Source organism: Scyliorhinus canicula, chromosome 5 (assembly GCF_902713615.1).
Source record: "Scyliorhinus canicula chromosome 5, sScyCan1.1, whole genome shotgun sequence".
Classification (NCBI taxonomy): Eukaryota; Metazoa; Chordata; class Chondrichthyes; order Carcharhiniformes; family Scyliorhinidae; genus Scyliorhinus; species Scyliorhinus canicula.
In genome coordinates this window covers 203,568,283-203,595,606 of record NC_052150.1, presented here as the reverse complement: position 1 = coordinate 203,595,606, position 27,324 = coordinate 203,568,283, and the positions used below count along the sequence as shown (strand labels likewise).

At 48.2% G+C, this 27,324-nt stretch overlaps 1 protein-coding gene across 1 annotated transcript in view; it reads right to left on the bottom strand.

Annotated features, from left to right (window-relative positions):
• The window catches only part of LOC119966526 (receptor-type tyrosine-protein phosphatase N2-like), a 983,927-nt gene that overhangs the window by 159,868 nt on the left and 796,735 nt on the right, over positions 1-27,324 (bottom strand). Inside the window, exon 12 of the mRNA XM_038798374.1 lies at positions 19,557-19,620. Within this exon, the coding sequence (XP_038654302.1) occupies positions 19,583-19,620 (38 nt within the window). The 3' untranslated portion in view covers positions 19,557-19,582. The remainder of the gene's footprint in view (positions 1-19,556; positions 19,621-27,324) is intronic.

Here is a 27,324-nt window from a genome sequence, read left to right as displayed (position 1 = left end):
GTCACAAGTAGGCTTACATTAACACTGCAATAAAGTTACTGTGAAAATCCCCGAGTCGCCACATTCCGGCGCCTGTTCAGCTACACAGAGGGAGAATTCAAAATGTCCAATTCACCTAACAGCACGTCTTTCGGGACTTGTGGGAGGAAACCGGAGCATCTGGAGGAAACGCACACAGACCCGGGGCCTTATTATCCTGCGATACTGACAGGTCAAATGCCTAAGATTAATCACTAAAGGAATCCCAGAATTTGGATTTAACCCTGCAATAAAACATGGGCCATGCGATCAGCAAACTGCAGTCCTGGTGTGATACCTGCAGTCGTTCTCTCCATTTGATCCAGGAAAAAGGTCTCTCTTTGTATCAATGAGCAGGGCTGCACATTCTCCCTGTATCTGCGTGGGTTTCCTCTGGGTGCTTCTGTTTCTTCCCACAGTTCAAAGATGTGCAGGTTAGGTGGATTGGCCATGCTAAATTTCCCCTTAGTGTCCAGGGAGTGCAGGTTAGGTGGATTGGCCATGCTAAATTTCCCCTTAGTGTCCAGGGAGTGCAGGTTAGGTGGATTGGCCATGCTAAATTTCCCCTTAGTGTCCAGGGAGTGCAGGTTAGGTGGATTGGCCATGCTAAATTTCCCCTTAGTGTCCAGGGATGTCCAGGTTAGGTGGGGTTACGGGGATAGACCAGGGGTGTGGGCCAAGGAGGTGCTCTTTCAGAGCGTCGGTGAGACTCGATGGGCCGAATGGCCTTCTTCAGCATTGTAGGGATTCTATGGTTCCAGGGTGTAATGGAGTTAGATACAGATGGCCAAATAGAGATCCACACTGGAAGTGACGAGCATTGAGTATTTTTTCAATGAGGCACATAAACTCCTTTTAACACTAAACTTTGAGGATATATTATGTTTTATCATAATAGCATTTTATCCGTTCTCTCTAAAATTGCTTTGCTGATTAAGCTTCATTAAACCCAAGTTTTTTCTGCTTATGAGTATTTGCTTTTATCAATATTAATGTCTGTGGCGTTGCATTTATTATTAATTGGGTCACTGTTGGTGTTTAATATGTGCTGATTGGAAAGACCTGCATCATTTTTCATGGATTTACTTTTTTTTTTAAGCTGGGCACAGGAATTCTGAAACCTTAAAATCAGAAGGTCTACTTGTAGCACAACTGAAAGAAAGGCTCTTCCACAATAGACTTTTGAATAGCAGCAAGTAGCTGAAATCTGCAGCTACCCTGGAGAGTGTACTCTGATCACGATGCTTCATGCAAAAACAGCTATCACTTGCCACCCGACTGAAGTAGACTTTATGGTTGAAGAACTGGCAATCTGGCATAAATTATTCATGAGAAACTTGACCTTCACTGTGAGTAATAATATTAATAGGAATAAAAGTAGCAAACCATCTGACATCACATTCAGTCAATAGGGTGAATCCAGGACAGAGGAGTAAACTTCTACCAATAATTGTTCGATGCTGCCCACCCTCACTTGTATACAGCTCCACCCAGCATTCCAATCTTTTTCGACCCCAAAGCCACATCTTCCCTCACTTTTCTGACTTGAACCGATTTAATCTCTGTCATTGCGAAAATGCCGGTGCACCGAGACAGGCCTTCCACTCAGCCCATCCCCACATTCGTTCTGCCCAAAATGTACCATGTTGTAGACTGCCCAATATTTAACTGTTGCGGACTGTCCGATACATATTGGATTGCAGACTGCTCAGTATGTGCTTGTTGCAGAATCATACTCAAATCTACTTCTGTTAGGCAGACTGTACCTTGACAACCACGGTTATTGTACATTCACAGTTTTATTGATTTGGCAATCAAGAGAACGCGATTTTAACTCACTCAAAAAGTCATTTGCTGACGCAAAGTTAAAATCAGGCCCTCGGTGCCACTGAAAACATATCTTAAATTAAACTTTAATTGGTGGTAGCTGGTTTCTACCCCTGACTTCTCGAACCCTCCACGGAGAAAACAAGACACCGGTAAAACCTCATCTACATGGTTAAGCAATGCAGAGGCCAAAGTGAAACTGAAAGGGTGTTAAATAGCCATTTACCCCAGCCCTACTGGAAAGCTCACATCTGTATACAAAAGGTGTGTGAGGTGGGGGGAGAGAAACAATGGCATATAAGGTTTTAAGGACGCTGCAGTTAAATAAATATTACAAATGCCCGCTTAACAATGTGCCCCCGGCAATATGCCGCTTAAGATCTATAAATTGATTGTGAAGGCTCATTCAGAGAAAGTTCGCAAAAGGTCAGTGAATTGCCACCAACTGGTTCCTTCCATATGATAGTCAATAATTTTTTTCCCCTTTAATCCATTTAGGTTTCAGCACAATGTTCAATCCTTCCAAGGTGGATGCTCAAAGCTTGTTATTATTTTCATCAGGTTTAGCTCTCTCTCACGCAGTCTCTAAAAGCAGGTTTACACTGGGCTGTGGTGCTCTGTAATTCCACAATAGGAAAATGGAAATTGTGACCAGAGGTAGAAACTCCTGTTGGCAATCTTATTATATGAACACTTAATGCGTTGATACCTAATTAATTTCAATCAACATAAATTCACGGGCTACACACCAGCAATCTCCTGAGACAAGCTTGCACAGAACACCAGATTATAGAATCACCCATAGGTTGTGCTGTGTGTGTTCCTTACAATATTCTTCTCAAGCACTTTATGTCAGGAGGGTAAAAGACAAAAATAACATTAAAGGACAAGATTTGGAAGTATATGCAGTAATCTGTGAAAAATTAATTTGTGAACAAGACTTAATTTTAGTCAGCTGTCTGGTATAATAGATCAAATACAGATCCACACTGTGTTATTTTGCATTAACTGCTTATTACGGGGATAAATCTATCATGGCTTGTTTCATTTGTGCCTCCATTTCTTCACATCTAAGTGAAAGGACAAAAACCCATTGCAAACTGCACCACCTATGTTAGAGGCAAAGCGAGTGAAAGATTTTATTAAAGGTTTTATAACGTTGTGTAATTTCAGGAAGGAATTACAGATAGCTCTTGGGGCTAAAGAGATCAATGGATATGAGGGGAAGGCAGGATCAGTGTATTGAACTTGATGATCAGCATGATCAGAATGAAGGGCAGAGCAGGCTCAAAGGGCTGAATGGCGTCCTCCTGTTTCGATTTTCTATGCTTCTATGTGGAGCACTTAGAAATCAGATTGGCTGCTTTGTCCTGGATGCTGTCAAGCTTTTTGAGTGTTGTTAGCATTGCGCTCATCCAGACAACTGAAGAGTATTCCATCACATTCCTGACTTGTGCCTTGTGTTAGGAAAGCTAAGTTAGTTTTCAGGGAGTTATTTATATTGGTATTGGTAAACAGACATATAGTATGGTTCCACCTTGCAGGACCTCGGTGTCACGGCCGAGGTGGCCGTCCTGGTGGGGGGGGGGATCAGTGTCCGGGGGGGCCTCCATGATGGCCAGGCCCGCGATCGGGGGCCACTGATCGGCAGGCATTCGTGATCTGGGGGGTCTACCTTTTTATGCGCCGACCCACTGTGTGACTCCGCCATGTTGTGCAGCGCTGGTGCACAAGCAGCCGTCACGCACATGCGCAGACATACAGCCGACCGCCGCGTGCATGCGCGGACCCGCGGCAAGCCGTGCAGACCGCGTACGGCAGCTGGAGCAGCGCGGAGCACTCAGGCGCCGTGCTGGCCCCCTGTGGGCTACAGAATCGCTGGGCCAAGAGGCCCTTTGACGCCGGCGTGAAACGCTCCGGTGTTTATGCCGGCGTCAACACTTAGCCGCATTTTTAGAGAATGCCAGCCACTAACTTGGGTTCAGAGTGAAGTGTGCGCATTTTTCCACAGCTGATCTGTGCGTTTAAAAGGACTTTGTGTTAATAAGACCATTGTAGTGTAAGATGTACTTTGTAATCCACTGCTTCACTGGGCAGGGAATTCCATTCAAGGTACTCCTGCATTACTTGCCTGTCCCCCCCCCCCCCCCAGGTAGCCATCCATTTCCTCCCTGCCTGCCATTAAGCAGTGGAATGGGCAATATTGCAACAGCATGCAAGACAGGAGAGATATAGAGAAAAGATGAGTTAGAGAGAGAGAGAGAGAGAGAAAGACAGAGTGGGAGAGAGAGTTGGAGCACTTTCATAGACGACTAGCAGATCATAGTATTATAGAACTAGAAGAAGGCCATTCAGCTCATTCTGGATCTTACAAGAGCCATTTGTTCCACAGCCCTTTTCTTTCCCCATAACTCTGCAAGTTTCTCTTTTTTAAACTACATATCTAGTTCCCTTTTTTGATAACAAGTCTTTTTTTAGTTATCTTGCTCAGGCTCTGCATATATGAAAAGGTATATTAATAAAATAATTATTAATAAAACAATGATGATATGAATCAAGTAATTTCAATGCCATCCTCCCTGCCTAATGCCTTTTCAAATTGAAACAAATTTGCACTCCTTCGCAGGATGATGGAACCATCAATTCATTGGACACGTGCTTCAAGATATGAACAGTGGTTTTAATCTACTTACAACAGAGCCAGCCTGTTCCACGTTGAACTCTCGATGAACTGAACGACTGGCTCTGAGCATTGGTATTTATACAGCAGTCCAGGGGGAGGAGTCATGGGTGGAGCCAAGGGTGGAGTCCTGTACAAACTCCTAAGCATTCCCAACGCTACTCCCCCTAGTGGTATGGCAATGCAACTGCGCTTATCAATGCATGGTCTCATGTATAAACAATACAGTGTGAATTACGGAGTTACATTCACCACACAGGAATCATACCGTTGCAATTTCCAGATCAAATGCATTTGCCTTAACGCTAAACGGAACAAGTCTTCTTATTACCCGTTGATAATGACAATACGAGTGATACTTTCCCATTGTTTAGCTTAGGCTCATAAAGAGCAATGCAATGTGCCTTCTCGATCGATGAAACCAGTGCCATTAACCATAAAGCGTTTAATCTTTGTCTAAGTACTGACTGAACATCGTCTTTTTTCCAAATTTGTGTTATTTTTGGAAGCAATTTAGAGTAAAATAATAAAAAAGATACTAGGACGCAATGAACTCTAAACTGCCTTGAGCAACAGATTACGTCTGCTCTGTAAACGTTAGTCTTTCTCTAACCCCTTTGCATTTCCACTTGCTCCCTGATCTCCCACATGATTTAACCAGACCTTGATGCAATAAATCCACAAGTATGGTGTCATTTTACAGTGACAGAGGGAAACTTCATCACACAGGGGGTTGTACAGTGTAGCCAAAGGCTTTTTTCAATAACATGGGTCACCTTTTACCATCTTGTTCTCAGTGCCAGAAGCCTAAATCAGATATTTGGGAGAGATGCAAAAAGGGCCAGCAATTCATTGCATTGTATCTAATTTTCGACTGTGACACCAAGCCCAAATTGTGATTGATTGGAAAATTGTGCATAAGGCCCACTTGCATTTCCAAGTACCATTGTGGCAGGTGGAACTAAAAGAAAAACCCAAGTCAGTGATAACCAAGCTTTTAAGAGCTGTGGAGATTCTCCGAATCCAAAGAGGGTCTTGGAATTAGCACCACCTCTCGCAGCGAGGGCTAATAGGGCTGGTTTAGCTCAGGGGGCTAGACAGCTGGTCTGTGATGCAGAACAAGGCCAGCAGTGCGGGTTCAATTCCTGTACCAGCTGAGATTTCTGAATTCTCCCTCAGTGTACCCGAACAGGTGCCGAAATGTGGCGACTTGGGGCTTTTCACAGTAACTTCATTGCAGTGTTCATGTAAGCCTACTTGTGACAATAAAGATTATTTAACTTTATTTAATAAGTAATAGGTGACAATGGTGCCTGACCCAAACACTAAGTTGGGAGAGTTTGTTCAGCTACTTCAGAAAGGTGACAAGCTAACCTACATGAAGTGACAACATAATATAAAAAGATAAAAACAAATTACTGCGGATGCTGGAATCTGAAACGAAAGAGAAAATGCTGGAAAATCTCAGCAGGTCTGGCAGCATTTGTAGGGAGAGAAAAGAGCTAATTTTTCAAGTCCGATGACTCTTTGTCAAAGCTAACAGACAGAGAAAGTGGTAAATATTTATACTGTGGAGTGAAAATGAAAGATGAATCATAGCCACAGAGACCCAGGGAAACCGGGTGCGAATGGACACAGAAACCAAGGGGAAAGAGTGCTAATGGCAGTCCCCAGAGAGAACAAAAGATGTGAAAGGTCAAACAGCAGGGAAACTAACATTAGACGGTGAACTGTAGATGTGGGGGGGGGGGGGAAGCAAAGAGGAGAAAGGTGAAGGAAAGGTGGTTAGATTAGTGGGGGGGGGGATTAAATATATACAAAGAAAGAAAGAAATGGTAAAAGACAGTTAAAATGAAATGGGATGAAATAAAATGGGTCGAGGTGGGCTAGAGCTAATCATGTGAAGTTGTTGAATTCGATGTTCAGGCCAGAAGGCTGTAGCGTGCCTAACCGGAAGATGAGATGTTGTTCCTCCAGTTTGCGTTGAGCTTCACTGGAACATTGCAGCAGGCAAAGAACAGACATGTGGGCATGTGAGCAGGGTCTTTTGTTAAAATGGTAAGCAACAGGAAGGTCAGGGTCCTGAATGCGCACAGACCGAAGATGCTTAGCAAAGTGATCACCCAGTCTGCGTTTGGTCTCTCCGATATAGAGGAGACCACATTGGGAGCAGCGAATGCAGTGGACCAAATTGGAAGAGATGCAAGTGAAACGCTGCTTAACCTGGAATGATTGTTTCGGGCCTGGGGTGGTAAGCATGGAAATGGTAAAGGGGCAGGTGTTACACCTTCTGCGATTGCATGGGAAAGTGCCATGGGTGATGGGAGAGATACTGGGTATGGCGGAGGAGTGGACTAGATTGGCTCAGAGGGAACGGTCTCTGCGGAATGCTGACAGAGGGAGTGAAGGGAAGATGTGTTTGGTGGTGGCATCACGCTGGAGTTGGCGAAAACAGCTCTTCCCACCTACAGTTGTGGACAGGACCCTCAACCCTGTGCGGTCCATCTCCCGCGCCATTACCCTTGCCCCTTGTGTGCGTGGGTTTCCTCCGGGTGCTCTGGTTTCCTCCCACAGTCCAAAGATGTGCGGGTTAGGTGGATTGGCCATGATAAATTGCCCTTAGTGTCCAAAATTGCCCTTAGTGTTGGGTGGAATTATTGGGTTATAGGGAGAGGGTGGGGTTTGGGCTTGGGTAGGGTGCTCTTTCCAAGAGCCGGTGCAGACTCAATGGGCTGAATAGCCTCCTTCTGCACTGTAAATTCTATGAACAGCCCCCTCCACTCCCTCCCAGAACAAGGATAGAGTCCCCCTTGTTCTCACATTTCATCCCACCAGCTTCTGTATGCAAAGCAGAATCCTCCGCCATTTTTGCCAACTCCAGCCAACTTATAAAGCTGCAGCAAAACCTCACGGCTCTTAAACCCAATCCCCCTGTTAATGAAAGCCAACATACCATATGCCTTCTTAACAACCCTATCAACTATCAACCTGGGTGGCAACTTTGAGGGATCCCTCTGTTCCTCCACAATTCCAAGAATCCCGCCTTTAACCCTGTATTCAGCATTCAAATTCGACCTTCCAAAATGAATCACTTCACATTTATCAAAGTTGAACTCCATCTGTCACTTCTCAGCCCAGCTCTGCATCTGGTCAATGTCCTGTTGTAACCTGCAACAACCCTCAACATTATCTAGAACTTCACCAACCTTCGTGTCATCGGCAAACTTACTAACCCACCCTTCCACTTGCTCATCCAAATAACTTATTAAAAACCACAAAGAGCAGAGGTCCCAGAACAGATCCTTGTGGGACATCACTGGCCACCATCCTCCAGGCGGAATACTTTCCATCCACTACCACTCACTGTCTTCTTTCGGCCAGCCAATTCAGTATCCAGACAGCCAAATGTCCCTGTATCCCATGCCCCTTGACATTCTGAATGAGCCTACCATCGGGAACCTTATCAAATGCTTCACTGAAATCCATATACACCACATCCACTGCCCGCCCACTGCGTATCTGAACTTGATAAGCACACACATAGCGATCTTTCAAACTGCTTAAACCTCCTCAAAATCAACTTTAGAAGTTACAGATTTCTCAAACAGAATACACCACATCCACTGCCTGACCTTCATCAATCTGTCTCGTCACATCTTCAAAAAATATAATGAGGCTTGTGAGGCATGACCTGCACCTCACAAAGCCATGCTGACTATCTTTAATCAAACTATGTTTTTCTAAATAATCATAAATCCTACCTCTCAGAATCCTTTCCAATATTTTGCTCATCACAGGCGTAAGACTGATGGGTGTGTAATTCCCAGGGATTTCCCTATTCCCTTTCTTGAACAGGGGAACAACATTCGACTCCCTCCAATCATCCGGTACTACTTCATTGGAGAGTGATGACGCAAAAATCATCGCCAACAGTGCAGCAATCTCCTCCCTCGCTTCCCGTAGTAACCTTGGGTATATCCCGTCAGGCCTAGTGGCCTTATCTATCTTGATGCTTTTCAAAATTTCCAGCACATCCTCCTTCTTAATGTCAACCTGTTCAAGTCTGGTTCACACTGTTCTCATGAGCAACAAGGTCCCTCTTTCTAGTGAATACTGAAGCAAAGTATTCATTTCAGGCCTCCCCCGTCTCTTCAGACTCTAGATACAAGTTCCCTCCACTATCCGTGATCGGCCCTACTCACTCTGATCATCCTCTTATTTCTCACATAAGTGTAGAATACCTTGGGGTTTTGCCTAATCCTCCTGCCAGGGCTTTTTCATGCCCCCTTCTATCTCTCCTCAGTCCATTTTTGAGTTCCTTCCTGGCTACCTTGTAACCCTCTCGATCCGAGAGATCCTTGCTTCCTCAACCTTATGTAATATTCCTTCTTCCTCTTGACTAGAAGCTCCACTTCTCTTGTCATCCAAGGCTCCTTCACCTTACCATTCCTTCCTTGTCTCAGTGGGACAAAACTATCCAGCACTCGCAGCAAGTGCTCCTTAAACAATCCCCACATTACTGTTGTGCATTTCCCCAAGAACAATTGTTCCCACTTTATGCTCCTCAGCTCCTGTCTAATAGCAGTATAATTTCCCCTCCCCCAATTAAATATGTTCCCATACTGTGTGTTCTTATCCCTCTCCATGACGATGGTAAAGGTCAAGGAGTTGTGGTCATTGTCACCGAAATGCTCTCCCACCGAGACATCTGACACCTAGTCTGGTTCGTTGCCGAGCACCAAATCCAATATGGCCTCCCCCTAGATGGCCTATCTACATATTGAGTCAGGAATCCTTCCTGTACACACCTGACAAAATCTTCTGGATTCAAACCATTTGCACTAAGGAGGTTCCAGTCAATATTAGGGAAGTTGAAGTCACCCATGAAATTTGTTACTTCTGCACCTTTCCATGATCTGCCGCCCAATCTGTTCCTCCATCTCTCTGCTGCTATTGGGGGATCTACAGAAAACTCCCAATAAAGTGATTGCTCCTTTCTTGTTTCTGACTTCCAGCCATACTGACTCAGTAGACAAACCCTCCTCAACTACCTCCTTTTCTGCAGTTTGGTGCATTCCCTAATTAACAATGCCACTCCCCCTCCTCTTTTACCTCCCTCCCTATTCTTCTGAAAACATCTAAACACCGGAACACCTAAAAACCATTCCTGCCCCTGTGAAATCCATGTCTCCGTAATAGCCACAACATCGTAGTTACAAACACTGATCCATGCTCTAAGTTCATCTCCCTTATTCCTGACACTCCTTGCATTGAAACAGACACACTTTAACCATTCCACTGAGTGCAACTTTGCCCTATCAACTGTCTATCCTTCCTCACAGACTTGCTGCATACTATTTCTGCCTATCCAACAGCTACCCTATCCTCCGATCCATAGCTCTGGTTCCCATCCCCCTGCCAAACTAGTTTAAACCCTCCCGAAGAGCTCTAGCAAGCCTCCCATCCAGGATATTGGTGCCCCTCCAGTTTAGGTGCAATCCGTCCTTCATGTATAGGTCCCACCTTCCCCAGAAGATATCCCAATGATCCACATATCTGAAGCCTTCCCTCTTGCACCAGCCCTGTAGCCACGTGTTCAGCTGCACTCACCCTCTGTTCCTTGCCTCACTTGCACGTGGCATCGGTAGCAATCCTGAGATCACTACTCTGCTTGTCCTGCTCTTTAGCTTCCAACCTAACTCCCCAAAATCACTTTTTAGATCCTCATCCCTTTTCTATGCTATGTCGTTGGTGCCTATGTGCACCACGACTTCTGGTTGCTTCCCTTCCCCCTTAAGAATCCTGTAGACTCGATCCGAGGCATCCCTGGCCCCCGGGAGGCAACATACCTTCCGGAACTCGCTTTCGCGACCACAGAATCTCCTATTCATTGAGTTTCATAGAACATAGAACAGTACAGCACAGAACAGGCCCTTCGGCCCTCGATGTTGTGCCGAGCAATGATCACCCTACTCAAACCCACAAATCCACCCTATACCCGTAACCCAACAACCCCCCCCTCCTAACCTTACTTTTTAGGACACTACGGGCAATTTAGCATGGCCAATCCACCTAACCCGCACATCTTTGGACTGATTTATTGGACTGATTTCCTATCATTATTGCTTTTCTGTTCTCCCCCCTTACTTTCTGAGCCACAGAACCAGTCTCAGTGCCAGAGACCTGGCCGCTAGGTCCTTCCCCCGGTAGGTCATCGCCCCCAACAGCATCCAAAATGGTATACTTGTTTTGAAGGGGAACGGCCACGAGGGAATCCTGCACTGTCTGCCCGTTCGTTTTCTTTCCCCTGACTGTAACCCAGCTACTCTTGTCCTGTACCTTGGGTGTGGCTACCTCCCTGTAACTCTTCTCTATTAGCCACTCTGCCTCTCGGATGATCCGAAGTTCATCCAGCTCCAGTTCTGTAAAGTGGTCTCTGAGGAGCTGGAGTTGGGTGCACTTCCCACAGGTATAGTCAGCGGGGACACCGGTGGTATCCCTCAACACACACATCCTACAGGTGGAGCATGCAACTGCCCTAGCCTCCATCCCCTCTTCTCTTACAGAATATAGCTGCCCTGTGGACCAACTGGAACTCCGCCCTCCGACTCTGCTCCCAGTCAGCTGCACTCTCTGTAAACTCCCGGCTCCCTTCACGCTCTTTGAGGAAATGTAGGAAAATAAATGAAAGGAGAACCTTACTCCCTCCTCACCGAACTGCCTCAGTCACCAAACTCTCACTATAGCACTCAAATGCACCCAAATTCAGCACTCAGTGCAAACTTAGGGAGGGATGTGGATTTTAACTTGCAGTCTCTGGCCACTAATACCATCGATGGGTTGATTTTCACCCTGGCCTCAGCTGTGACCGTTCACAGCTATCTTAATTAAAAGGCCCACAACGATCGCTAACTGTTGTCAAATTCTGGGGCCAAGCATTAACATCTATGTCAGAATGGTGACTGGTGTTTCAGGAACGGTTTAGGCTCGGGTTTGGGGGAGAGCTGGTCTTGTAGTGGAGAATCTACAGTCTACTTGTGGGGCCAAAGCAGCATTCTTGTCCTTGATGACAAGAAAAACTGAAAGTACTGGAACTCTGAAATAAATCAGAGGGTTGGATTTTTGTCTTCAATGGCTGAATGGTAATCTGGCAGAATGCATTGCCAGTCCTTGATAGAACCCACCTAGTTTTAGCTGCTCTGATTGTAGGACAATGACATTTCGTAACCTCTACAAAGAGTTGGTAAATTCACTCTGCCAAATCACTGCCTGGAATGCGAGGACGAGAAATTACCCCAGAAAATCCTCGACGTTCACAGCTAGTCCGTCGGTGTCGAACTGGAGGTGAGACAATTTCATGTTTCTTTTGGTAGTGGCATTCTGAAAGAATCAAGTTCAGGAAGGCAGTCGACTTCCTTTATAGGACTGGTCAAACGGGAGGCGCGGCACGGTGGCACAGTGGTTAGCACTGCTGCCTCACCACGCCAGGGACCCAGGTTTGATTCCTGCCTTGAGTGACTTGTCTGTGTAGCGTTTGCATGTTATCCCGGGTCTTCGTGGGTTTCTTCCGAGTGCTCCGATTTCCTCCCAAAGTCCAAAGGTATGCAGGTTAGGTGGACTGGTCATGTTAAGTTGCCTCTTAGTATCCAAAGATGTGCAGGTAAGGTGGATTGGCCATGATCAACACGCGGGGATACAAGGATAGGGTGGGGGAATGGGCCTAGATAAAGTGCTCTTTCAGAGGGTCAGTGCAGACTCGATGGGCCAAATGACCACCTTCTGCACTGTAGGGACCCTATGGAGACCATAAGCAAAGGGCAAGAATAAAGGTACTAGTTATCCTTTTACAATGGTGCAGCTATCTCATACATGATTCTCAACCAGGCCACAGATTAAATAATGTGATTCAGTCCCTTATGAACTAAGACCTGCATTGCTAATATCCATCATGTCCAGGATAATGTGCCCCTGTCGAACAATTATCTGCAAATCCCTCACCAGTGAACACAGTTATGGCTGGGATGGGAGGAATGTGCAGTTTATGTAGCCCTATTAATCTGCAGGCCACACCGTTAGTTTAAAATGGCTAATTATTTACCTTCGCTGCTGTTAGACCCAGAAAAAAAGGGACTTTAACTAATCTCCTTTCAATAAACTCAATGATTGATTTATTACAAAAGAAAACTTTTTAAAATAGGTTTAAAACAGAGCTGGTACACACGCAATTTTCCTCTGCAAGTATAAATATCTATTCCTTTACACACACACACACACACACACACACACACGGTTTCCAAATGCAGACAAGTTATAGTCAGATGAGAATTCTCCAGCTGCAGGTTGATTACTGCACACCGAATTTCAGAAAAGACAAGAGAGCGAGTCACGGCAGCCTTCCTTTTCAGCTTATTCCCCCAAGCACATTGATTTCAAAAACCATCCAAAACTTAAAGTTTGCCTCTGTCATCTGATTTCGAGTAAATTAATAGCCTTTACCAATTGTTTCCCCATCAATGAAAGTGATTGTCGTTCAAAACAAGCAACCAGCCCCCCACCCCCATTAAATGCTGGTCATATGATTGCTTGGAAATAGGCAGGCCTGCCCCCAATGCAAATGTGAACTTGTGACCCTGATTCATAAAAACACCAGGTCAGCACCCAAGTGCCCAGGCAATGGAATGTCTTTCCATATTTCAAAAAAGAAAAAATTTGTTTTGAAAGGCTTGGAGTGGGAATTTCAGAATTGATTTTCCAGGATTGCCCGTCCCCAAGCGTCCCCAAGATAGGAGGTTCCTGCCCCGAGGCCAATGGACCGGAAACAACCTCACGATTTTCCCAACGACACGTGGAATGCCCGCCACATTCTCCGGTAAAAAAAAAACCAGAAAACAAAACTCCACTGAGCCGGCATAAACAGCTGAACTACTTGGTCAGGTTTATTTGTGAATGAATTGCAAACACAGCAAGACACTAAAGTGTGTGATGCTTAAACAATAGAATTGGGATAGGTCCACAGGGAGTTCATATATCCTTTTTTTCCAAAAGGTATTACTTATAGTGAACTGCACTTGCGGATAAAATAATCAGACTTATTTCTTTATATACATTTGAGAAGAGGCAAATTTACCTGGATGCAGATTACAGGTTTTAAAACTTTCAGCCCAAATTAGGGCTTTTTTCATGTGAGGACATTTAAAAAAAAAGTAAATAAACAAATAGGGATGCTAACAGACTTTCCACCTCTGTAGATAATGCTTTCCTTTTCAATATTTTCCCTTCATACTGATCACAAGAAATGTAAACTCCATCTGTCAAACTACAAACATTAACATTTCAAATAAATCACTCCAAACATCCGACCTGCTTCCTGAACACAAAGCCACGTTTCATTATAAATAGAGCGATCTGCCATGATCTCAAGTTAGTGAAGGCAGAGTGTTCGTCTCAACCTTAGCCACTTACTTTTAATAAAACATATCAAATAATATCTGAAACTACACTTTAAAAAAAAATCACATTCGTTAATGGGTAGAACAGAAGCTTGAAAGAGTTGGATGTAAAACAATGCTGATCTCAGGCAGGCCGTGAAAAATGAGACCGGCCAAATATTACTTACAGCGCACAAGAACAACATTCCAGTCACTGTTATGTTCCTTTTTAGCCCAAACCAGAACATTAAAGGAGGTGGTGGCATTGTCATATTGCCACTGGACTAGTAATCCCGAGACCCAGGGTAATGCTCTGGGGTCCTGGGATCGAACCCCACCATGGTGGATGGTGAAATTTGAATCCAATAAAAATCTGGAATTAAAAGTCTAATGATGACCATTGCTGATTGTTGTAAAAATACATCTGGCTGACTAATGTCCTGTAGGAAAAGAAGTCTGTCATCCTTACCCAGTCTGGCCTACATGTGACTCTGGACCCACACGACAGCGTGGTTGACTCTTAACCGACCCCCATTGAAATGATCTAGTAAGCCACTCACGTCAAGGGCAATTAGAGATGGGCAACAAATGTTATCCTCAAGGATGCAACGATCATTGCCGGCATCACTTGCTACGGCAAAGCATTCTATGCTCGCAATTCCCTCGTGAACCAGATACTGATCATTCAAAATTGATGACACCTTGTCACACACCCCCAATGAGAAGAAACATTCAATAGTCTTCACAGTATTAAATCTTTATTTGGTCATCCGTGTTTCAGTGGAAATAGGCCCAATATTTCATATCTCTCTTCATGTCTAAAGGGCGGGATTTTCCACGCAACCCACAGCGTGTTTTGCCATGGCAAAGACAGCCCACCATTGACCAGCGGCGGGATCGTCTGGTCCAGCCAGCGTCAAGGGGATTTCCCGTTGAATGTACCCGTCGCCACCGGGAAACCCACAGTGAGGTTGCGCCGTCGGTGGGATCAGAAGATCCCGCTTATGTGATTGGCCAGAAAAATCCGGCCATTGTTTTCCAAACCCAATCTGTTGAGTCAATGGCTAATAATTTGGCTTTAATCTCCCACAGCCCAAATCTGCATACATTACCATGGCCTAGCCAATGTTCTGCATTGACTTCTAGGGTCAGGGCTGGGTTAGCACACTGGGCTAAATCGCTGGCTTTTAAAGCAGACCAAGGCAGGCAAGCAGCACGGTTCAATTCCCATACCACGCACCCAGCCTCCCCGAACAGGCGCCGGAATGTGGCGACTAAGGGCTTTTCACAGTAACTTAATTGAAGCCTACTCGTGACAATAAGCGATTTTCATTTCATTTCATGTTCTGACCCCTCAGCCCATTGGAACCCGAGGGGGTTTGAGGAGGTAGGTCCAATGCCCATGTGCCCCTCCACCACTGCCAGGCTGCAGAGAAAGGGTCCCCCAGGGGGCTTGGGTGTTGGGTGGACTAGGGCTGGGGGATAAGGAGCTGAGCTTGGAGCTCTCCCCACTGATGGGAGTCCTGTGTCTGGACTGCCCCTTCTAAACCTGGGCAACCTGAGATCACTATTGATCTGGTGATTCCAGGCACTTTGAACTGCTCTGCCTGACAGCTGATGAGCAGGTCAGACAGTTTATTGAAGATGCAAGCCAGGAAGCCTCAAGTACTTTTCCTTTCTTCACATCTGCTCACTCAGCACCATGCTTTTAACACTGCAGTTTTTGAAGTCTGAGCCTTCCTAGAAAGCTCACAACTCTTAAAAAGCTTTGAAATCCCCTGAGATCCTTTGAAATTATTTGTATTCAATTTCAAAGTTTCACCTTTAGCTAGCCTTTGATTGACAGCTTAATGGTCATACACGGCAGGAGGTTTATTTCTTTATCTTTCCCTGCATCTGAAGGACCCCTCCATTAATCCTAACCACGCTGTTTATAAACGTCCTAGTTCTAATTGACAGCTGCTGGCAACTTCAAAAATGCTAAGTGCTTTCAGTTGCTCTTACAGTCAGCTGTCAGACAGAGCAGTTGAAAGCGAGAAGGCCACCTCAAAGTTTTCACGGTTTACAGGCGTGGATGATTATTTTGAACAGGGCGCTGCTTGAAATCACGATGCTAATAATGATCTTCAGGTTGCCCAGGGCTAGAAGGGGCAGTCCAGAAATGGGACGCCCAGTCTGGGGGAGAGTCCCAAGTTCAAACCCTTACCCCCAGACCGTGCCCACCCAACACCAAGAACCCTTGGTGGTCCCTCCCTCTACAGCCCTGAAGTGGCAGAGGGGCACATGGGCAATGGATTTAGCATCTTGACCCCCTCTCAGGGTCCATCACGCCAGGCAGAGCTTGTCAAGACCTGCACCAAAGTCTACCCAGTGGAGTACACGCTGTGTGTGCGGGGGGGGGGGGGGGGGGGGGGGGGGGGGCAGCACAGCGAGAGGGCTTAGCATCAGGGTTCAAGCTCCACTAATGAGATTGAAAAGTGGAGCTTTACAAAGTGGTGGGACCTGAGAACCGCGATGGGTCTGTTGCCTGGCACCGATCCCATTTTTGGGCCGAGGCGGGATTCGCCGCCCTAGCGGCATTCCCGATTTCAGTGGGCAGGAGCGGAGCTTCACCCCCACAATCTTTTCCGGCCTGCGGCCCTTTTAATATTCATAGGGGCCCATTTTGAGAGACAGTTGCAGCTGGCAGTCAAAAGGGACCAAGAAACTTATAGGTTTAAAATCATTTTTCACATCTGGGCAGATGCAATGGATTGCAGTAAGTTAGCTCCAGCATTTCGCACCCGATACAGCATAGCCATCGGAGGATGACACACAGCCTGTTACTGTGGGACTATGTTACTGGATCCACTTGTCACTTGGTTATGTTAAAAACACACTACTGATCTACTCCATTTGTCCGACTAAAGTTGATTAAACAGCAGTAGGAAGAACACTCAGACTCAATCAAATCAATAACTGTTAGACTTATGGGGCGGGATTCTCCGTCCCACCGCACCCGTTTTCTGGTGTGGTGCGCCCCCGCCAGCAGCGGGCTTCTCCATCCTGGCAACGGGCCAATGGGGCTTCCCATTGTGGGCACCCCGACGCTGTTGGGAAATCTGTGAGCGTAGGTGTGCTGCCGGCGAAACGGAGGATCCCTTCGGGGGGGAATCCAGCGGATGAGCTCAGATTTGCTTTGCACTAGTGGCGAATGTCGCTATTTTTTTTGAGGGGTGTATTAAACATGCCAGCAGCATGACATGGGCTCAGAGTGAATCATCAGCTGATATTTGAATCACTTTTCCCTCCTGCCTGTGCCACTGACAGCCAACTACACCCTACTGAATGGCAATGCACCGTGACATGACCACCCTTATCGATTGCAGCCTGACCCTAAACTTCCCCAAAGATACTTAAAAGTCTTCTAGGAGACTTTGGCACTGATGATACAACTCAGCAATAGTCAGCCCCGGGGAAGTACTCAGGGAGTCCGGTAAATAGCTTCATTGAGGATCTGCAGGCAGTTTTGCCAACACTTTGGGTTGGGGGCAGGGTCAAGGGAAATGCCGATTCGGGGGAACCACAGATTTGAGCCAGGGAGGTGGGACGGAAGTTTTCGGAAATGGGAGGAGAAGGGGATTAAGACACTAAAAGATTTGTTTCTTTGGGGTCGGTTTGCAGGATTGAAGGAGCTGGAAGCGAAGTATGGGCTGGAGCAGGGGGAAATGTTTAGATACATGCAGGTTCGAGATTTTTCCAGAAAGGAGATACAGAACTTCCCTGAGGAGCCGGCCTCCACATTGCTGGAGGAGATGCTGATGACAGGGGGACTGGAGAAGGGGGTAGTGTCAGCGGTATACGGAGCTATTTTGGAAGAGGAGAAGGCACCACTGGAGGGGATCAAAGCAAAGTGGGAGGAAGAGTTGGGAGAGGATATGGAGGAGGGGGTCTGGTGTGAGGTGCACCGGAGAGTAAATGCCTCCACCTCATGCGCGAGGTTGGGGCTGATACAGCTGAAGGTGGTATACAGGGCGTACCTCACGAGGGCGAGGATGAGCCGATTCTTTGAAGGAGTTGAAGATGTGTGTGAACGTTGCCGGGGGGGGTGGGGGGGGGGGGGGGTAATCACGTTGATATGTTTTGGTCCTGTCCAAAGCTAGAGGATTACTGGCAGTAAGTTTTTAGGGTAATTTCTAAAGTGGTGCACGTGAAACTGGACCCGGATCCCCAGGAGGCCATATTCGGGGTGTCGGACCAGCCAGGGTTAGAAACAGGTGTGGAGGCAGATGTTGTAGCCTTCGCCTCTTTGATCGCCCGAAGGTGGATCTTGATGGGTTGGAGAACACCCTGTGCCCTGGCGTGGCGGGGGGATCTGTTGGAATTCTTGACTCTTGAGAAGGTTAAGTTTGAACTGAGGGGAAGGACAGAGGGGTTCTACAATTCATGGGCGTTATTCATTATGCACTTTCAAGAACTGAATAACAATGAACATTAGTTGGGGGGGTGGGTGGGAGGGCTGGGGGGGAGGGGGCTATGGGTGTTAATGGGGGCTATGGGGGATTCCTGATTCCGTTTTGTCTGTTGTTTATGTGAACATGTGGGCAAATGTTTTGGGTTTGGTGGGAGGATGGGATCATTGTTATTGATATGGGGATTAACATTTTTGTTACTGATTATTGTTTATTGTTGGTGAGTGTAAATTTGGGAGAAAATGCGAAAAAGGAGAATAACAGAATATATATATTTAAAAACTCAGCAATAGTCACTGCGAGTGATTATGTTGATGAGGTTGCCGAGCTGCCGACCCTGATTGACAGCTCTTTGTGACAGGCCACCATCCTGAGTTGGATGCTGACCCCAGTGGTGGCCAATTAATTGGTTGACGCTGGCAGAATATTGCCCCACTAGTGTCCCATGGCTGCAGGGTGGTGTCAGTTTGCACTTTCAGCCCATGTGGGGCTCGACTGTCAACTAAAATATTCAGTCCGTTGAAAATTGAGATGCATTCGGAAGGGAGAAGACTCTTGTGAAACGTAAAGAAGACCCGGGCCAGCTGGGCAGACTGCCCGTACCTTTGGTGTAAATTCTTTGCGAGGCACGCGGGATAGGATCTTCCGCTGCCTTCACCCCCCACAACACGTCGTGTATTGTACCAACAGAGATGCCTGCCATTGGCAGATGTGGCAGATGTTTTGGTCGCGCCACTATCAACGGCGTTTCCCAATGTTCACAGGTTCCCCACGCGGTGGAGGGTCGCCATCAGCTGGACCAGAGGACCCTGCCAGTGGGATTTGCGGAAAAATCCCACCAGAGCTTTTTTGTGTCATTCCAATAATCGTGCCACATAGTTTGCAGTGTTGCAAAGCGAAGGCCCATTTACATAGTGCAACCTGAGTGCTATAGCTGGACAACAGGCATATTCATTCCTTAAGTGCCAAGATTTCTGTCTCAAAATATCTTCAGAATTATATCGAAATTCTCCAACGTCACAGCTTGGAACCGGAAATGAACCGCATTTCAGAAAATGCTACTGAAAGACAGCAGACATTCGACGTCACGGATGTCGACTGGACACGTTCAGGTTTATAACACCCTCCCCATTGAAACAAATTTCAACCTACTTCACTCGTGCCGGTTTGTAAGATTTTTAATCCTGTTCCTTTTTCCAGTTTTTCTTGTTGATCACTGCAAAGAAAGAAAGAGTGAGATAAGTTTAAAATGGAGCCATGTATACAGAGGAAGGTACAATGGAACAATAGCAGAGGGCGCGGGAAAACTCAACAGGTCTGCCAGCAGCTACCAGCAGAGAAACAGTATTATCATTTCGAGTCCTTGGACTCTTCGTCAGAACTGAAAAGGAGGGAGAATGTAGAAACTGCAACACAAAGTAGCAACTTTAAGAACAAAAACAGATGGCCTGGTGTGAGAGGGGTGGGGTGGGGGTGGGGTGTGTTTGCATTGAAGCAATACATGTATTGGGATATTTTTTGAAAAGGAAGATAGAAGGGGAGGGTTTAAGATGGAGGAGAAAATCGAGAAATTCTGGAGCAGCACCATCATTACGGGAAACATGTGCAGCATCAGAACAGGCAAGGGTAAAAGCCACCCGTTGGGTGTATCAGCTTGACAGATTGCCAGGGATGTTTTTGGAAAGGACACAATTTCAGCGCAAAGCACTGCGTCTTGGTGTACTGGGGTCCTGAAGAGTTACAAACGTAGATTATTTCTTGAAAAACCAAACTCGAAACCAACACCATGAATACGTGAGTAGGAACATGCTTTGGTAGACCAACTTTCACATTGGGCAATAGTCATTAAAGTTTTAAAGTTGACATTCTGAATTTCCTTTTGCATTTATTGAAGCATGTCTTTTTAAGGGCCAAAATCCAAAGTGGAAGGAACTTGATTCAGGATATATGAAATTAAAACAGGAAATGCTGGGAAAAACCCAGCAGATCTGGCAGCATCTACGGTGAGAGAAACAGAGTTAATGAGTGGGACCTTCCAGCCCCAAACCGCGGCATGTTTGCTGATGATGGAGGTGGCTCCCCATTGGCTGCCGGCAAGATCTTCCGGTCCCAATTTTGCGAGCCTGGCCTGTCCTGCCTCCGGAGAACCTGCCACACGTGGCCACCTATGGCGCGACTGGAAGATCCTGTCAGCGGCATTGGCTGGAAAATCCCACCCAATGTTTCAAATGCACATGATTTCTTCAGAACCTCTATGACTCTTCCTCTTGGGTTCCGAAGAAGTCATTTTGGACTCGAAACATTGGATGGAATTCTCCCACAAAATGGCTAAGTGCACGATCCAGTGGCCGTGTTGCGCTCGAGCGAGAGCACAATGCGGCCTGTAAATCCTGGAATTGGCCTCCCTTGGGCCACCCGGCAGCCTTCGCGCCTTGCGGGATACACCAAAGTCCCGCGAAGCATTGAAATCGGAACTCCGACCAAAATAGGGTCGGTGGGCCTCCTGGGCCTTGCCCTTATGTAAAATTGCAGACTAAATCAGGGGCAGGTCAGAGGGTGGCGGGAATGTAATCCCAGGGATTTTTGGGGCCCACATAACCTGCAAGCCCACTGACAAGGGATCGTAAAGATTGCATGTGGTGTGCCAATTGATTCCTCAAAAAGAGGAACTGATGGCGATCCAGTCAGTAGTGGAACAAGTATCAAGTGATTGTGCTTTCTATGCTGTTATCCCATGTGGGGAGCAGGCCAGTGCTATCAAACAAACATATGAGGATAGATAAATATTAGGTGATCATTTGACATTTTCTGATATGGAAACTGGGTAGAGGAGCTTCTACCCTATGTAAAATAGCCACAGAAACATGGAAAAAAACTTCCGTCCTATATTTCCTTTCCAGAAAAAATCCTGAAGCTTCAAATTCCTCATATAAAAAGGCAGCAGAGTCATTCATTTGTTTGAGGAAAGAGAGATTTAAATCATACCTTGCGTCATTTAATAACTTATTTCTGTGTACATAAAACTGTGCTAACAAATCACACGCAGTAAGTAAAACAGACATTTTCTAAACTCAATGCATTTAATGGCTTGTAATTAAAATGGACATTAATATCTGAAATATATATTAGGCCCGGCCTGTTAATTAATCACCCAACACTTTCAAAACAGACAATTAGAGCGGCAAGGAATAGAAACATGTAGAATAGCAAATGGAACAGCTGTCATGTGAGAGTACCTTTATGAAATGGGTGTTTAGACTTCCGGTGGCGGCCATGCTCGGGTAGTTCGCGTTTTCGGCAGCTCCCGCTGCTAATGGACTAACGGGCCCTTTTAAGGAGCTTTGACGGCCCTTTTCGACATTAATTGTCAGGCAAACGGCGCTAGAAGGCTCCCCACAGCAGTTTATTGAGGGGACCAGGAGCAGGGTGGCCAAACAAACAACCAGTGAGAAGCGGCAGGAACGGGTGCGGGAACCTGGCAGCCGGCTTGGATCATGCAGCGTGGGCCCAGTGGTCGCGGGAACAGCAGGAGTTCCTTAGAAGCTGCTTTGCTGACCTGAAAACAGAGATGCTGGCCCCAATGAAGGCCTCAATGAATCAAATGGTTGAGACCCAGAAAATGCAGGAGAAGGCGATCAAGGAGATTGAGAAAAAGCTCTTGGATAATGAGGACGAGATCCTGGACCTGGCTGTCAGGGTGGAGGCACACGACACCCTACATAAGAGGTGGCAGGAGGGGCTGGAAGACCTTGAAAACAGGGCCAGGAGGCAAAACCTGCGCATTCTGGGCCTACCTCAGGGTGCGGAGGGGTCGGACGCGAGCGCCTTTGTGACCACGTTGTTGGGGACCCAGATGGGGTCAGGAGCATTCCCTCGGCTTCTGGAACGGGATGGGGCGCACAGAGTCCTTGCAAAGAAGCCCAAACCGAATGAACCGCTGAGGGCCATGGTGGTACTGTTCCACCGCTTCTCAGATAAGGAACGAGTCCTGTGATGGGCTAAAAAGGAGCGGAGCAGCAGGTGGGAGAACGGAGTAATCCGCATCTAACAGGACCTGGGAGCAGAACTGGCCAAGAGGTGTGCTGGATTCAACCGTGCTAAGGTGGCCCTCCACAGCAAAGGGGTGAAGTTCGGGCTGTTGCATCCAGCGAGGCTGTGGGTCACGTATCAAGATCGCCACCATTACTTTGATACACTGGACGAGGGGTGGAATTTTATCAAGCAAGAAAAGTTGGACTCGACCTAAAGGACAGCCACACTGGATGTTACTCTGGTGGGGATGTTAATTGTCGAGCAGCCGGAGGGAGCGACATTATGTTGTTCCCTCCTATTTTTGTTTGTTCCCCGTTTCTTCGGCCATGTTTTTGGCTTTTGTAGAGCTCGGCTGCAGAGGGAGGAGGGGCCCTACACGTAGGGCTGCTCTCCTGGCAGCTGGAGCTGTTTCTTTTGTGGGGCCGGGTTTGCGTCCGGGGTTTGTTGTTTGTTTCATTGGGGGAGGGGGGCGGAAAATGTTCTTTGGGGGCCGTTGAAGCAGATAAGTTGGGCTTTCCACAGGGAGGGAGGGGACCGAAAGATGAGGCATCTGAATAATTGGAGACAAAGGTGCGAGCGGCCGGGGTCAGCTGACTCATGGAAGCGTAATGGGGGGAGAGCCAGTATCAAGCGGGTGCTTGACTTGGGGGTTTGGGATCACGGGGCTGCTAAGGGCGGGAGGGGGGGGGGGGGGGGATGGGATGGGATGCTGCTTTGCTGACAGAAAAGGAGCCAACTTGGGGGAACAGAGGTAGAGTCGGCGGGTGGGGCCTCCAATGGGAGGGTTCAAGTAAGCGGGGGACGCGGGCTCGTGGCTGGTCGAAAAAGGGAGATGGCTAATCGGCAGGGGAGGGGGTTAGCCCCCCATCCAGGCTGATCACGTGGAATGTGCGGGGCCTGAATGGGCCGGTCAAGAGGGCTCGCGTGTTCTCGCACCTAAAGGGGTTAAAGGCAGACGTAGCCATGCTACAGGAGACGCACCTAAAACTTGCGGACCAAACAAGATTGAGCAAAGGGTGGATGGGCCAGGTGTTCTATTTGGGGCTGGATTCAAAGACCAGAGGAGTAGCAATCCTGGTTAGCAAACGCGTGGCTTTTGAGGCAGGGAATATTGTGGCTGACATGGGGGGCAGATACATAATGGTTAGCGGGAAGCTGCAGGGGACTCGGGTGGTGCCAGTGAACGTTTTTGCTCCAAACTGGGACGACGTGGAATTTATGAGACGCACGCTGGGTAAAATTCCGGACTTCGACTCACATAATCTGATTACGGGGGGTGACTTTAATACAGTTATAGACCATGGGCAGAATTCTCGGACCCCACGCCGGTGCGGAGAGTAGCGGGACGCGCCGTTTTTTCCCGCGACGCCGGCCGACACGCTCCCGCTATTCTCCCCAACGCACAAATTTTTCCGACCGCCTTTCCCGCGAATAACCCTGTCAAATTGCCCGAATCGGCCAAAACCGGCCTCCCGCTATTCTCCGGCCTGAATGGGCCGAAGTCCCAACGTCGGCACGCAAGTTGAGTACACCGGCTGACACACCTGCGCGACTGGCTGACGAGGAGGTGAGCGGACCGCCGGACTGTGAGCAAACCGGGGATGGCATCCCGGAGAACGCAGCGAACAGTGAGGGGGGCGGTGGGGGGGCAGGGTAGAAGGAGAAGGGGGGGAGAAGGAGAAGGGGGGGAGGGACGGCCCTCCGTGGCTCGACCATCCTCGCCGCTTCCTCCGTTCTTCTGGCCGCTCGCGCCTTTTTACGACGTGGAGCGGCGTCATTGTGGCGTCATTCGGGAGTCGCAGCCTTTTCATGTCATTTGACGCGTGACACCCGCGGCCCCGCTCCTAGCCCATTTCCGGGGTGTGAATAGCTCGGGAGTGTGGCCGTATCGGGCCGTCGTGAAGCTCGGCTGATTTCACAACGGCCACCCCGTTTTTTATTGGGAGCGGAGAATACCGCCCCTAGTATTGGACCGGTCAAACCCCAGGTCGGGGAAGCGACCAGTGGCAGCTAAAGAACTGAGGGGATTCATGGAAGAGGTGGGGGGCGTAGACCCATGGGGATTCGCCCGACCGAGGGCAAAGGCTTTCTCTTTCTTTTCCCATGTCCACAAAGTTTACTCCCATATAAATTTCTTTGTGATGAACAGGGCGTTAATCCTTAGGGTGGAGGGGACAGAATACTCGGCCATTGCAGTCTCCGATCATGCTCCACACTGGATGGATTTGCATCTTGGGGAGGAGAGATCAGCTCCCACTATGGAGGCGAGATGTGGGGCTGCTGGCAGACGACGAGGTTTGTGGGCGGATAAGGAGGTACATCAAAAATTACCTGGAAACTAACGATACGGGGGAGGTAGCGGCGTCCACGGTGTGGGAGGCCCTGAAGGCAGTTATCAGAGGAGATTAATCTCTATCAGATCCCATAGAGAGAAGAAAGAAAGAGCGGAGAGAGAAAGGCTAGTCAAGGAGATACTCAGAGTAGACAGGAGCAACGCGAAGACCCCTGAGACGGGGCTACTGGAAGAGCGCCGGAGGCTGCAGGCGGAATTCGACCTGCTGACCACTGGGAAGGCAATAGCACAGCTGAGGAAGGCCAAAGGGGTTGACTACGAATACGGGGAGAAAGCGAGTAGAATTCTGGCACACCAACTTCGCAAGGGGGAGGTGGCCAGGGAAATTAGGGAAGTACGGGATAAGGGGGGCAACACGGTCATAGACCCAGAGGGAGTGAACAAAGTCTTTTGGGCGTTCTACGGTAAATTGTATGAGTCAGAGCCCCCGCCGGGGGTGGGTGGGGGATGAAGCAATTCATGGACCAACTGAGGTTTGAGGTTTCCAAAGGTGGAAGAGGATCTGGTGGATGGACTGGGGGCCCCGATAGAGCTGGAGGAGATGGTAAAGGGTCTAAGGAACATGCAGTCGGGCAAAGCCCCGGGGCCCGACGGCTACCCTGTAGATTTTCGGAACTGCTGTGCCCACTCCTACTAAGGACCTTTAATGAGGCCAAAGGGAGAGGGATTCTCCCCCCAACAATGTGGCTTCGATTTCACTCATCCTCAAACGGGAGAAAGATCCGCTACAGTGTGGATCTTATAGACAGATATCGTGAACGTAGATGCCAAACTGCTGGCCAAGATCTTAGCTGCTATGATTGAGGACTGTATCCCTGAGGTGATAGGGGATGATCAGACAGGCTTCGTCAAGGGCAGGCAATTGAACTCCAACATACGGAGGCTCCTAAACATCATCATGAGGCCCTCAGAGGGAGGGGAGGCAGAAGTAGTGACGGCGATGGACGCGGAGAAAGCCTTTGACTGGGTGGAATGGGAGTACCTGTGGGAAGTGCTAAGAAGGTTTGGATTCGGTGAGGGGTTCATAGGTTGGGTCCAGCTACTCTACCAGGCCCCCATGGCAAGTGTGCGCATGAAAAGGGTGAAGTCGGAATACTTTAGGCTCCACCAGGGGACGAGACAGGGGTACCCTCTCTCCCCATTATTATTCTCCCTTGCGATAGAGCCGCTGGCTATAGTGCTGCGGACTGGCAGGGGTTGGTTCGGGGTGTGTGTGTGGGGTGGGGGGAAGAGGAGGAGGAGCATCGGGTCTCACCTTAAGCGGATGATCTGCTCCTGTACATTTCGGACCCACTAGAGGGGATGGGGGAGGTCATGCAGATTCTGAGGGACTTTGGCAATTTCTCGGGGTACAAACTAAACAAGAAGAAAAGCGAGATGTTTGTGATCCAAGCTAAGGGGCAGGAAAAGAGACTGGGAGAGCTTCCTCTGAAGATGGTAGAGAAGAGCTTTCGGTACCTAGAGATACAGGTGGCTCGGAAGTGGGATGCCCTCCAGTAGCTTAATCTATCTCGGCTGGTAGAGCAGATGGAGGGGGACTTCAAAAGGTGGGACATGCTCCGGCTATCTCTAGCGGGGAGGGTGCAGACTGTTAAGATGACAGTTCTCCCCAGATTCCTGTTCGTCTTCCAGTGCCTTCCCATCTTCATCCCTAAGTCCTTCTTGAAGCGGGTAAACAAGATAATCTCCGGATTCATATGGGAAAATAAGACCCCGCGTGTAGAGAGACTGTACCTGGAGCGCAGTCGGGGGGGGGGGGGGGGGGGGGAGGGGGGGGGGCACGGGCTGCCGTTGCTGGACTTTGCAGCTACTATTAGGTGGCTAACATAGCCATGATTAGGAAATGGGTATTGGGGAAGGGGTTGACGTGCGAGCGGTTAGAGGCAGCCTCATGCAAAGGTTCCAGCCTAGGGACACTTGTAACGGCGCCTCTGCCGGTCTCGCTGGCCCGCTGCTCCTCCAGTCCGGTAGTGGTGGTGGCATTAAAGTGGTCAGTGGAGAAGGCACGGGGGGTGGAGGGAGCCTCAGTCTGGACCCCGATACGCAAAAACCACAGATTTGTCCCGGGCAAGATAGACGGAGGCATAGGGCAGGCATTAAAAGGATGGGGGACCTGTTCATAGACGGGACCTTTCCCAGGCTGAAAGCACTGGAGGAGAAATTCAGTTTGCCCCCTGGAAATATTTTCAGATACCTTCAGGTATGCGCCTTTCTCAAAAAACAGGTGGTATCATTTCCGCTGCTACCCCCACGCAGGATACAGGACAGGGTGGTCTCCGTCACCTGGGTAGGGGAGGGGAAGGTGTCGGACATCTACCAGGAACTTCAGGAGGCGGAGGAAGCCCCAGTGAAGGAACATGAGGGCAAATGGGAGGAGGAGTTAGGCGGGGAGCTAGATGCGGGCCTGTGGGCGGACGCCCTAAACAGGGTCAATTCCTCTTCATCATGTGCCAGGCTTCGCTTAATCCAGTTTAAGGTGGTCCACCGGGTATACATGATGGCAACCAGGATGAGCAAGCTCTCTGGGGTGGAGGA